Source organism: Brachyhypopomus gauderio, chromosome 2 (genome assembly GCF_052324685.1).
Source record: "Brachyhypopomus gauderio isolate BG-103 chromosome 2, BGAUD_0.2, whole genome shotgun sequence".
In the NCBI taxonomy this organism is placed as follows: domain Eukaryota; kingdom Metazoa; phylum Chordata; class Actinopteri; order Gymnotiformes; family Hypopomidae; genus Brachyhypopomus; species Brachyhypopomus gauderio.
In genome coordinates, this window is record NC_135212.1 from 48,621,309 (window position 1) to 48,634,042 (window position 12,734).

Sequence of the window (12,734 nt, forward strand, 5' to 3'; positions counted from 1 at the left end):
CAAGCAGGCCCGTGTGGAAATGCGCCATATGTAAAGTCAGTTTTGTAATGTAGAAACGTAGTTAACATTTCCTACAGTTTAAAAACTTGAGTCAATTGCAGCTTTTTTTTGTTACTGAGTAAAGTAAACACGGCGAGACACACGGTGCGTGAAGTGGCAGGTGGCGTTACCTTGATCTTGCGGAAGTCCACAGGTTTGCGGATGAGCTCGTAATACTCGGGCAGCTCCTTGCGAGACGGCAGCTGGATGAAGACTTCACTGAGCTGCCTGCCGTTGCTGCCAATGACCACAACAAGGCAGACTTAGACTTAAACACAAGATCCAACCTAAAAGCCTGGGAGAGCGCACTCTAAACTGTGTGTGACTCCTTAAGACACAATACACACATACTCCACCACCAAAATCAATGTGGCAAATTAATCGTCAATCAACTATATTTAAAACAGCGGATGCCACAGGTGAGTTTAGCAAGTTGACGACTCACCTGTCCTTATACTTGATGACGGCATCGACTATTTTCTTCATCTTCTTGGTGAGGGAAAGGGGGTTGGGCGAGAGCTTCTCTGCAGGAGGTCGGCCACGTTTCTTCTGTTTTTTACTGTCTTCGTCCTTATCCCTGCTCCGCCCACCACTGGAGCTGGGCGTGGCCGGGCCCGGGTCAATGTCCCGGTCTCGTTTCCTCTTCCGGGTCGTCTTCTTGTGCCTCACTTCTTCTTCAATCTCTTCCAACGTGCCCTCCTCAATGGCCTGGAGGCGGAGAGAACGAGGTGTACCATGTCGCTACAGCTATTTAAACAAATCTGTCATTTAAAGACACCACACACATGGCCGGTGGTCTCTCACCTTCAGCCACTGTTTCTCCGTAAGAGAGTCGCTGTAGTCCACCTCCTTCCTCTGACGTGAGCCACGGCCAAACATCTTCTCCTCCTCTTCCTCGCAGGTGAGTCGCTCCACCTCGGCGTCGTCCTTCATGATCCAGGTGGGCAGCTCGTCTTCCTCCATCAGGCGTGGCCTGCGCTTGGGGTTCCGGGCCTCCTCTCGGCGCCGGTCCAGATCCATACGCTGGAAGAGGCGGTGTTGGAGGGAGGAAACAGGAGAACATGATTGGAGTTGGAGCATAATGACAACAGACACGCGTAGTCTGGTCAGCTGGTGCTGGAGCCGTGAACTCACCATGAAGTGGTCAAACTCCTCCTCACTTCTGGCGATCATCTGATTGACAGTCTCATCATCAGGCACCTCGTCCTCCTCCTAAAATGTTCAGGAAAAATAAGAAAAAAACCCCCAACCAGTGAACGAGGTTGCCTTTTTAAGCCAGTCGTCAGCTGTCCATCCTGTTGTGGGAAGGTTCCTGGAGCAGATTATAATCTATAACCAGGTAATGTGCAGCGGCAGGACGGAGACGCCACCTCGTCCTGCTCCTCGTGCTCCAGGATGGCCTGCAGGAAGGCCCGGCGCTCGTGGCTGGACGACTTCTGGTCGAACATGCCCGCCTGGATGACCTTCTGGTCCACGTTGAGCTTGTACTTGGCGGCGGCCAGGATCTTCTCCTCCACACTGTTGACCGTGCACAGACGCAGCACGCGCACCTCATTCTGCTGCCCGATGCGGTGGGCGCGGTCCTGGGCCTGCAGGTCCTGTAGGATCAAGAGGAGGGGGAGGAGTTAGGAGACAGGGCGGAGCAAAGTTGAGCGGGAAGGAAACGGGTGCAGAGCCAAGCTAAGTCTGGGGCCAAGCTAACCTCTCACACCACGGGGGGGACATGATTACCTGATGGGGGTTCCAGTCACTGTCGAAAATGATGACGGTGTCAGCAGATTGGAGGTTGAGGCCCAGACCTCCAGCTCTGGTGCTCAGTAGGAACACAAAGTACTGAAAGGAGGGGTCATTAAAGTTCTTCAGCAGCATGCCACGGTCCTCAGCCTTAGTAGTTCCTACACACACACACACACACACACACACACACACACACACACACACACTTCAGCTAGAAACAGAACATAGGTAGCTATGGACTAGGCAGATATTTGCTAAATATAGTCAGGTCATTGAAGACACACGGGGCTCAGTTGGCACATGTCTACATAAAGAGAGGCACACACTCACCGTCCAGGCGCAGATATTTGAAATTGCGATATGCAAAGTAGTCTTCCATTATAGTCATGAGGGAGGTCATCTGACAGAAAAGCAGCACTTTGTGGTTGGTGGCTCGCAGCTTGGGCAGAATGCGGTCCAGGAGCTCAAATTTCCCTGAGGCGCGATACAGGTCCGGTCTGAAGAAGAAGGAGAGTCACACGTTTGGAGACAGACCTTCACCTGAAGCGGCTAGACAAGAGGAGCGCCGGAGACGTTCTTACCCCTGTACAATCCCTCCTGTGAAGCCCAAGTGCTCAGAGAAGGACTCCTGTAAAAACGAAAGCCAAGCGCCAGGTTTAAACAAGGCAGAGCTCGTGCTGTACCGACACGCTATTGCGCAGGAGACCGAGAGGAGGCGTTTGCGTTACCTCGATGTGCTGGAACATGTATGGGTGGTTACAGATCTTCCTGAGCTGCATGATGGTGTTCATCAGGGTCTTCGTTCCTCCTTTACCCTGCAGTGCATATATTGACGTTACCTTCACACTTTCGGATGGCAGCACAGCCCGATCCCTTACGTTGAGGAAACGGCTCGAACAGCAACGTTACCTTCTTGTCCTTCTCTGAGCCGTCTGTGAGCAGGACTCCCTTGGCCTGCATGTGCCGGTACAGTACTCTCTGCAGAGCTGACATGTCACACTTAATCACGTACTCCACCTACAGGCCGAGAAACAGTCACAGCTCGAGATCAGAACATCAGGTCATCCAGAATTTCACAGGACATGCACATGGAGAATTGTCAGAGTTCAAAAAGGGAATGAATGCGGGTTCAAGCAACAGACCTTCTCAGGCAGCTGGGCCTCCACTTCCTTCTTGAGTCTCCTGAGCAGGAAGGGGCGGAGCACTTTGTGCAGGCGGCGGATGATGAGGATGGTCTCCTCTTCGTTCAGGTCCACCTGCGGAGCGGAGAAGCCCTGGTCACTACCACACACACCCCATTCAGAGAACTCACTCAAGAGCCGCTGCGAGAAACCTTCTCGCACCTTCTCCCCGGTCATGGCGAAGGGCGCGTTGAACCACTGCTCGAAGGTGCTGCAGCTCTTGAAGATGGTGGGCAGCAGGAAGTTGAGGAGGGCCCAGAGCTCGGGTAGCTTGTTCTGCAGCGGTGTGCCCGTGAGCAGCAGACGACGGGGCGCCAGGTAGTGCGTGTTCAACACCTGCGTCAGCTTGCAGTGGTGGTTCTTCATCCTGTGGCCCTCGTCCACAATCATGTACTTCCAACGGATCTGAGAGCGAGAGAGAGATAGAGAGAGAGAGAGAGAGAGAGAGAGAGATAGAGAGAGAGAGAGAGATATAGAGAGAGAGATAGAGAGAGATAGATAGAGAGAGAGATAGATAGAGAGAGAGAGCGCACAGACCATGAAACCAGTTCTTTGGAAATGGATTATAATAACCACACAAGGACACAAAGGATCCTAAAGAGGTCTCGCGTGACGTTAGCGGTGGCCGACGGGACGCACCTTGGCCAGCACTTGCTTGTCTTTGATGATGTACTCGTAGGTGGTGACCAGCACGTTGAACTTGCCGCTGCGCATTATGGGAAGGAAGGCACGGCGAGCAGCCGGGGAACCCTGGGGAGATGAACGCAGGAGAACGGCTTCACCCAGGAGAACACGCACCTCATACTTGAACACGCAGAGGTCACCGATGCTTAGCGAATGTAACGTTGGCCCCGTGGAGAGCTTCCGTGGTCTGTATTTTTGAAAATGTCCAACAGATTTAATTACCTTGTATGAGACTTTTACCACAGATGGGGCCCACTTATCAAACTCGTACACCCAATTGGACAGGGTCCTGTGGGGAGAAAACACGGATGATGGCACGAACAAAAAACTAAAGGGTCATCACTAAAGGACCCCTTTATTATGGCAATGGGTTCAATATAAACTAGCAAATGTAACACACTTATATGCTACAAACACATGTATGCACACAGGATACGACATCTTAAATCCCACATTGGGAGGCAAAAGATCACATTACTTGGCTTTCAACATTTTAACGTATGAAAAATACAAAGAAAGTAAGAAAGGACAGAGGGAGGGAGGGAGAGAGAGAGAGAGAGAGAGACTAACGAGAGAGGGACGATGATGAGGAAGGGCCCGTTGATGCGCTTGTACTCCATGAGGTAGGTGATGAGTGCAATGGTCTGGATGGTCTTCCCCAAGCCCATCTCATCAGCAAGAATGCCATTCAGATTATTATTATACAGAGAGACCAGCCACTCCAACCCTTTAATCTGAGAGAGAGAGAGAGAGAGAGAGAGAGAGAGAGAGAGAGAGAGAGAGAGAGAGAGAGAGAGAGAGAGAGAGAGAGAGAGAGAGAGAGAGAGACCACGAGAGTGAAAAAGAGAACTAGTCTATCGTCGTAGTAAAGTCTGAATACTGGGGTAAAGTCTCTTACTAGGGATGTTTTTACCTGGTATTGCTTAAGTGTCCCATTAACCATGAGTGAGGACTGTCTGTCCACCTTCTCAGTGACGGCGTGGGCTACAGCGTAGTAGGACTGCAGACCCACCTCGAAGGCAGCACTGCCGTACTCGTCATCCACGTCCTGCCTCGCGTTCCTGCAGGGCGGGAACGCAGGACACTTAGCCCCGCCTCCACCAGCAAACTATGCAAAAACACCACGTGCCATAACGAGACACCACAGGCCAGAAAACGACCTTACCGAAAGGCCATAAAGGCGTTTAGGGACTCACTCGATAATGTGGCGGGCATCCACCTCGGACACGTCCTCGCTGTCGGGATCTGGGATTTTCTTCTTCTCTTCTGCTGGCGCCTGAGAATGTGTTGGCTCGTCCTCGTCCTCCTGTAGAGATCAGGGAGAGAGGTGTGATCACTCCACACACTTAACAGCTGTTTAGAAACACCTAACCTGCACCTGCTGGACAGGCGTTCTGTTCCGGGTACACCGGGTAGCAGAATACACCAATAGTTCAGCATAAGACTAAAAAACATTTCATCTTTAAGGCTAAACTAAGTGGAAACATCATCTCAGACATCATTTTCCTCAGCACTCCTCTTCCTCAGCACACCCACACTACAGGCACTGTGATTAGCTGTTTGTGTGTGTGTGTGTGTGTGTGTGCAGACGAGTGAGAAAAAATATCACGCGCTTGCCGATACCTCTTCATCCTCTGAACCGCTGTCTTCACTGTCAGAGCGTGGGGCGACCTCATACCTACAGAAAGGACAAATGTTATCATTTAAACTTTCTTTAATAATAAAAAAAAACACCACCAACAACACAGAAGGCAATACTGCCTTCTGTAGTATTAATAATAATAATAATTATAGTAATAATAATAATACTGCATGTAGTAATCAATCAATGATGGGGTCAGTAATATAATGCTGATGTCACAAGACAATGTAGGCCACTCCCTAACCCAGCCTCCAAGGCCACACCCACCCTCCCCTCCCTGTAGACCACTCCCCAACCCAGCCTCCGAGGCCACACCCACCCAGGGTTCATCTCTAGCCAGGCGTCCAGCTGGCCAGCTTTTGGAGCTTCTACTCCAGTCAGGATCTTGCCACTGTCCACATGAATGACCTTCACTGGTAGGTCGCTCATCTGACTGGTCTCATCCAGAGGCTGCAAGACAAGGAGCAGACGTCCATTAGGCAGGCGTGAGGGGTTGAACACAGCGTGGCGCGTGCCACACTCTACACTCACGGGCAAATACAGACACAAATAAGCAATTCACCAGTGTAATCAAACATCTAACTAACGTAACCTCCCCCACAAGGGAAGAAAGCAGCACGGCAAATTTAAAAGATGAATTTTACAAACTACAAAACCTTCAATATTCGTGATCCTTACCATATTAAAAGGAAGGTGTGTGTGTGTTAGTTTTACCTCTCCATCTGGACCCAAGGCAGGTGCTCCACCCTCACCATTCTCGGTCTTCTATGACAAACCAAAACCCATTTGTTTTCATCAATACCACCGTGGTGGAAAAGTGGAGAAGCTTCCAGAATGCGATCGGTCTGCCGTGTGCCACAGAAAGGGAGCAGTACCTTTTTCTTCTTTTTCTTCTTCTTGTCTTTGAGGGCCTGCGCAGCCTTGTGGGCGCGCACCAGCTCAGTGAGGTTGGCCACGTACTCGTCGGTCTGCTGCAGCAGGTAGGCCAGCCGCTTGTCCTTCTTCTGGTCAATCAGCTTCCTGTAACCCTCCTCATCCTCGGCCTGGCCGAAACACAACAAGCGTTATTTAGAAGAAAGCGCGAGTTTGTTTGTGGGACGCGGCCGTGTGTTTGCGTGCTCACCATCAGCCTCCTCATTCTCTCCTTCTCGATCCTCTCATTCTCCTTCTTCTGCTCCCGCTCCGTGTTGGCGTGGTAGGTGGCCACGGCTTTGGTCAGCTTCTGCATCTTCCCCGTGATGGAGCGATGGTACTCCTTGAAATCCTTTGCATGTTGGAGGATACTGTTGAGATATTCCTGAAGAACGAGAAAGGGAAACACAAAAAAAGTCCATAAAAAAAGTCAAACGACCATCTCGTATGAACAACGTGCTTTCATCCGCCGAGTGAACATGGAGGTGGTTTTTGACGACCTGGACCTCGAGACCGTGGTGAGCACCGCCCGTGGCCAGATCTCCTCCGTACCTGATGTTTCTGCCGGCGTTTGCGCTCCTGCTCGATCTTCTGCTGCTTCTCCAGCTTCTCGGTGATGCGGGCCTCGCGCAGAGACTGACGCTTGCTGCGTTTGTAGGCCTTGGCGTTGAGCGCGGTCTCCAGCGCCGTATCACGCCGCATGCACACCACCACTTCCTGTCGGAGCTGTTGGAGAGAGAGAGAGAGAGAGAGAGACCTCCACCTTAGCCTACAGCCAGTGTCAGACGGGTACAGGAGAAAGGAAGGGGCTGGTTTCACGTAACTATGTTCATCGTGGCAGAAGTGTGATACCTGTCTCTGGAAGTTGAGGAGCCTTAAAGCCTTCAGCTCAATGTTGGCTTTGGTTCTCAGATCTCCGGGCAGAGCTCCAGGAAGGTTCTCTAGATCCTGGATACGATGAGCTATACGAGCTTGCAGTCTGGAGGAGAACAGCAAAATGGTTAAAGGTTGAATGAGAAATCGGAGCGGATGGATACGAACGGCGACGGTCTCCGTCTGCCTCACCTATATTCCCTCTCCTGCAGGATCTCCACAGGGTCAAGGCCTCTGGGCTTCTGGATAGGCGTTATGCGGTTTTGTTTTGGGTGAAGCATCATGGGTGGAGGCGGGGCTTGTTGCCCGGGGGACTGGGTCTGAGGGGGCAATACAGGAGAAGCAGCCGGTGGTACAGAGGGAGGGGCGGGGGAGGGGCGACCAGTGGGCTGGGGGGGGATCAGCTTCTGAGGGGCACTGGCTGGAGCAGCAGCGTTCACCATGGGTCCTAGACACACACACACACACACACACACACACACACACACACACACACACACACACACACACACACACACACACACACACACACACACACACACACACACACACACACACACACACACGGGTTATACTCAGCAATGAAGAATCTACATTATGAAATACCTGTTAATTCTCTGGAAATCGTTTCGAAGTGTTTTAGTGCAGGTGCAGAACAGGCACAGGTCTCACCTTCAGGCCACGATTTGGGGGGTCCATTGGGGGGCTGTCCCTGCATACCAGGGGGAACTCCAGAGGGGCCTGGAGGCGCCATGTTTGGTCCTACCATTCCTACAAAAAGAGCACGCGTGAAATATCCTTCCACTTCCATGCCCACAAATCACTGAGCATAATTACAGCTTCACTTTAGAACTATGCCTCAAGCATCTGCAGAGATAAGGCTTGTCTGTTATCAATTATCATTGAAGATTTCTACAAACCTTTAATTAATTAAAGGCTAATAAAAGCATTTGTTTACCTTTAATTACTGTGAATTTATTCAAAAGGTCTCAAGCATTTACCAGCCATATATAAATCTAACATCACTTGGGTGACCAGCAGGTGTCACTAATTCGCATTGTCGTGCTGTAAGCAGCGCGCATACACACAAACACACATAATTTCGAGTGAGTGAGTGTGTGTGTGTGTGTGTGTGGAGATTGGCCGGGTCACAATTGAATCACGTAAACGTCAGCATCATTCCCGTTTTACCATGTGGCCTGTTGTAGTTGGGGCCCGCTTGGCCGGGACCTCCGGGAACCTGATGTCCAGGTGCGGGCACCGTGGTTGGGGGCATGTTGGGCATGCCCTGCTGCATGCCTGGCATGGGTCTCTTGCCTTGGACTGCCATCTGCAGGTGGTCAGGCAGGGGCTGCCCACGGGCTAGCATCTTGTAGGCCATGATCTGTGCACGGAGCTGGTGGAGCTGGTTCTGATTGAAGGGTGTGGGACCTCCGGCACCTCCGGGCCCTCCGGCAACTGCGGGCCCACTATTGGGGCCCGGTCCTGGGCCAGCCGAGGGACCACCTGGCCGGTTTTGTTGGGCCATGGCTTGAGGGTCTCCACCCTCAATGGGGATGCTGCCCGGGGCTGAGGGCATCATGGGGCCAGATGGAGGGCCGTTGGCGGGCACAGGGCTAGGGGCGTGTTCAGAACCTCCGAGTGGAGATGGATAACCTGCAGTTAAGACAAAGAAAAATACTAAAAGATACTGAATTCAAAACATAGACAACATATGCATTGAGAATGAGAGCTATGACTTAGCACCAAAGTTAAAACGTTAGCTCTGGCTTTAAATATGTCTTTAAATATGTAAAGTATAGGCTTGACATATGCAAATAATATTAGACATACCTGTAAGCTAAGCAAACATTGAGCATTTATCATGTTTGCTTCCTTTATATATCTTGACATATATTTCAACTATTGAGGGTTAGAGGCACATCATCTCGATTACTGGTGCTACCAATGCTAGGCCAATCAAGTACCTTGGGAATGTTGATCCATGGGGCTGGGTGGTGGACCCATGGCACTGTGGGCTCCATGCCTCATACCCATGCCCTTCATCTGGCCATAGCGAGGATCATCTGGCATGGGCTTCTCATGCATCCCTTCAATAGACTATATGGAAAAAAGTAGACATTAACTTTATTTAGCCAATGCACAAACAAACATTTTTCTATAAACATTTCCACATATCCTTCATATCAAATTCAAAACTGGAATGTCTCCACAAATGACAACGGATCACTTGATTAAAGATTGCAGGGGACCATATCAAGCAAAGCAAAACCAAAACAACAACAACAAAAAAGACGACAAAGCTATATCCTCTTATCTGTATGGTCTCACCTTGTGCATCTGGTGCATGCTGTCCTGGGGGTAGCCAGAGGGTCCTTGTGGTGGTAGGGGATGTCCAGTTGATGGCGGTCCCGGGCTGGGGCCCATCATTCCATGGGCAGAGCCAGGTGAAGGCCCAGGACTTGGACCCATCAAACCCCCTGGAGAGGGCCCGGGACCTGGAGAAGGGCCGGGCCGGGGTGTCCCTCCCATGGGGGGGTCTGGAGTGGACATCTCAGCAAAGCCAGGAGGAGTAAGTGAAGCAAAGCACTATTAAAAGATAACAAAAATTAAACCCTCTGAATGCTACAAAAATAGAATTAATTTATGTATATTACAGTCACACATAGAATGAATACATCTAGGTTTGACAGATTTTACAATGACGTTTACAGTGGCAAAGACCCATCAAGCTGCAGGCTTTCAAAATGCATATACCTTTTTTCCTAACTCCAATGTTAGCCAAACAAAGTCAACAGTTCTGTTTTAGTAAGTGGTTTAACTTTTACTTAAATAAAAGTACATTCTTATTAATATAGAAAACTGAAAACAGGAAATTAGTGGATACAATGATTTCTGCTTTAATAAGGCTGGCTTTGGTTTATTGTCATGGTCTGTTATTAGATGCTATTAAAGTCGTCAGGCATTACGTATGGTTTGAAATAAATGAATTTCACAAAAGCAGCATTTAAAGAAAAAAACAGTAAACCCCTCCACACAGTAAAGCTCTTCGTGTGTTAATATTACATCGCTGTTTTTGTCGAACTACAACACCTAGTGTACGATGCCTCGTCCAGCCACAGGTCACCAACCAACTCAACCCAGGACAAAAACAGTGCAGCGTATTTATAACGATTTAAGTATTTAGTCAGAAAGCCACATACACGAGCTTAAATTAAGAGTTGAATAATTTAAACTGTTAAAACACACATTTTAGCCCCGTCGTTTCACTCGACACCCAAGTGTAATACTGCAGCGCTGCAGAGCCACGAACCGATCACGGGATCGTGAAGAAAACGTTGCGCGATTAACCGAACCGAACCGAGAATCTACGGCCGTGCCGCCGCTCAGCTGTCAAACTCCGGTGGCACAACACACCGACGAAAACACGGCGACTGGAGTACAGAGGAGATAAACCCCCGTTGTTATACCAAATAGTTAGCCCAGCTTTCCTAGCCGGTTAGCTGTAGTCGTGCGGATAATGTCGAAGCGAAGAGTCTCGGGCGAATCGAATCGACGACCAAAAAAGAAAAGCAAAAAAAAAAGAGTCGGCATAGTCGAATTAATCGCCCACTGTTTTAATCGAATACATGTAAAAACCTGTCGTGTGAGGTCCTGTTAGCTGCCCATATCATATGTGCAAACAAACCAGGGGACGTTAATTAAATGGGCCGTGTGTGGTAACCACTTTGGTTGACCTAGTTAGCCAGCTAGCACCCACGTAACTTCGGTTACTGTCGTCGCTTTATAGACATATTTATGGTTTAATATTCATTTAAAGCAGCATAAAACACTTGAGACGTTACAGTTAAATAGTCCGTGTGTCTGGCCGGCCTGCCACGACCCTCAGAGGACTTATCGCCCGGTACATTTGAGTTTGTATGAGGAGTTAACGCCGCACATAAACCAAACACCGAGCCGGTATTTTGAACGGTTCGTTATATGAACCCGTGCGAGTCTCGGGGGTTTTGGTGAACACTTCCACGGTTTTATAACAACCAGCTAACGCCGGCGAGACCGACGAGTGTCTGGTGAAGGACACCGATAACCGGCTAGCTGGCGTCGGCTAACGTAGCCCAGCGAGTATCTCGGTGTCTTTTATTAACGAACCGATGTTGAAACTGGAGTTGTGGGGACGACCGACTCGATCTGGCCCCCCCGGCCCACACGGCGCGGTCGTGGGCAGCTGTGGGGAACATTTCCCACACGTACAAAACAAAAAGTGTCGCGAATAAACGCGGCCGTGCCGGGTCTGTACCAGCCCGGCTAGCCGGCCACGCTTCCCTCCCCCCACCAGCTCTATGATTCATTTAATTAAAGTATCACGTTTTAACGCGAAGAGCGAAAGCTGAAAACAACCGTCTTTCGTTTTTGAGGCGTTTCGACCCCGACTCGCGTTCAGCATCTTTCACTCCGTCCTCCCACATTTCCCAAAAAAACATTCATTCATTCCGCTCTATCGCCGCCACGGTACGACCCAGCGGCTAGGTGATCTCACCACGACTTAAACCAGGACAAAAACTACATTTTAAACACTTTAGTTACTATTAAATATTTAGTATTTCGTTACTTTTAAAGTCAGATATCTATCTAAATGTTTCGGGTGGGGGAAAAAAAACCCAAGAGATTACTTACAGTCTGTGGATTTATGTTTCGCCGGTGACTCCCCCGTTTTCTTTTTGCTAGCTAGCTAGAAACAAAGAGCAGCTCAGCCTGTTCCTTTTTTTCCGTCTCACCCCCCTCCCTCCTGTCTGTCGTTAGCTGCTGCCATAACGCACACACTGCCGCTCACTAGCGCCCCCTAGCCCCCTGCGAGCGGTCAACACAGCCCGCTTGGCTCCAAACCTCGTTGCAGGGCGGAATGCGGGCTTGAAGAGATGGGGGGATGGGTTCTCCTACTGGAGAAGCACTTTAATTCTGAATATTTACAATAACGAGAGAGTAGGACGCGGTTATGTGGAAGCGTAACTGTTTCTGTGAGCTTAGTGTAGCAAGTGTAGTGTATAATCTATCAGCACCACGTATAGATTGTGACAAAAAAATAAACACTGTTTTATGCTTTACCATTTGCACATCCCATCATCCTGGCCAACATATTTGATCTAAATCTTAAGGTAGAGCGCTACAAAGATGCAGATTTGTAGAACTGAGTAGAGTGACAACTCGACAAATTAGAGGACAGAATAATAACATTTAGCAAAACTTAAATTATAAGGAAATTTGTGTATTAAGATATGATAAAAAGTAACAATGACATACAATTGTGAAATTATGGTAAAGAGATAAAGATGTCTGAAAATATAAAAATGTTCAAGATGTTGAAAAACTATGACAAACACCATGACTTGGTCTTAGTGTTTTAAGCATCTCTAAAAGGCTGTAAAATGTTTCAGAAGAATCCACGTTCGATCACATTCTTATACTGTGTGCACAATTAGGCAAGTTGCATTTCTGAGGATTCATTTTTATTATTGAACATTTACAGTGCTCTTGGTTGCTCCAAACCCGAATGGTTAAGAAACTAAAAGTCAGGTTTGGGCTTTCTTCTTTTTGTAAAAACAATTTACAATTAAAACATTTGAAAAATGTTTGAAAAAAAATTATATATAAATAGAAAGAATAAATCA

The 12,734-nt window shown here is 49.0% G+C and overlaps 1 protein-coding gene across 1 annotated transcript in view; it reads right to left on the reverse strand.

Moving 5' to 3' along the window:
* Positions 1-11,969, reverse strand: part of smarca4a (SWI/SNF related BAF chromatin remodeling complex subunit ATPase 4a) — a 21,053-nt gene extending 9,084 nt beyond the window's left edge. Inside the window, exons 1-30 of the mRNA XM_076997226.1 lie at positions 11,743-11,969; positions 9,400-9,657; positions 9,036-9,168; positions 8,260-8,724; positions 7,741-7,839; positions 7,261-7,516; positions 7,048-7,174; positions 6,748-6,921; positions 6,407-6,580; positions 6,159-6,326; positions 5,998-6,048; positions 5,603-5,733; positions 5,265-5,319; positions 4,838-4,947; positions 4,555-4,702; positions 4,212-4,375; positions 3,864-3,930; positions 3,597-3,707; positions 3,120-3,362; positions 2,919-3,032; positions 2,686-2,793; positions 2,505-2,591; positions 2,358-2,404; positions 2,107-2,273; positions 1,771-1,934; positions 1,410-1,637; positions 1,174-1,251; positions 844-1,062; positions 485-747; positions 171-276 (exon numbers count right to left, since the gene is read on the reverse strand). Coding sequence (XP_076853341.1) covers positions 171-276; positions 485-747; positions 844-1,062; positions 1,174-1,251; positions 1,410-1,637; positions 1,771-1,934; positions 2,107-2,273; positions 2,358-2,404; positions 2,505-2,591; positions 2,686-2,793; positions 2,919-3,032; positions 3,120-3,362; positions 3,597-3,707; positions 3,864-3,930; positions 4,212-4,375; positions 4,555-4,702; positions 4,838-4,947; positions 5,265-5,319; positions 5,603-5,733; positions 5,998-6,048; positions 6,159-6,326; positions 6,407-6,580; positions 6,748-6,921; positions 7,048-7,174; positions 7,261-7,516; positions 7,741-7,839; positions 8,260-8,724; positions 9,036-9,168; positions 9,400-9,621 — 4,479 coding nt within the window. The 5' untranslated portion in view covers positions 9,622-9,657; positions 11,743-11,969. The remainder of the gene's footprint in view (positions 1-170; positions 277-484; positions 748-843; positions 1,063-1,173; positions 1,252-1,409; positions 1,638-1,770; positions 1,935-2,106; positions 2,274-2,357; positions 2,405-2,504; positions 2,592-2,685; positions 2,794-2,918; positions 3,033-3,119; positions 3,363-3,596; positions 3,708-3,863; positions 3,931-4,211; positions 4,376-4,554; positions 4,703-4,837; positions 4,948-5,264; positions 5,320-5,602; positions 5,734-5,997; positions 6,049-6,158; positions 6,327-6,406; positions 6,581-6,747; positions 6,922-7,047; positions 7,175-7,260; positions 7,517-7,740; positions 7,840-8,259; positions 8,725-9,035; positions 9,169-9,399; positions 9,658-11,742) is intronic.
* Between the last annotated feature and the right edge of the window lie 765 nt (positions 11,970-12,734).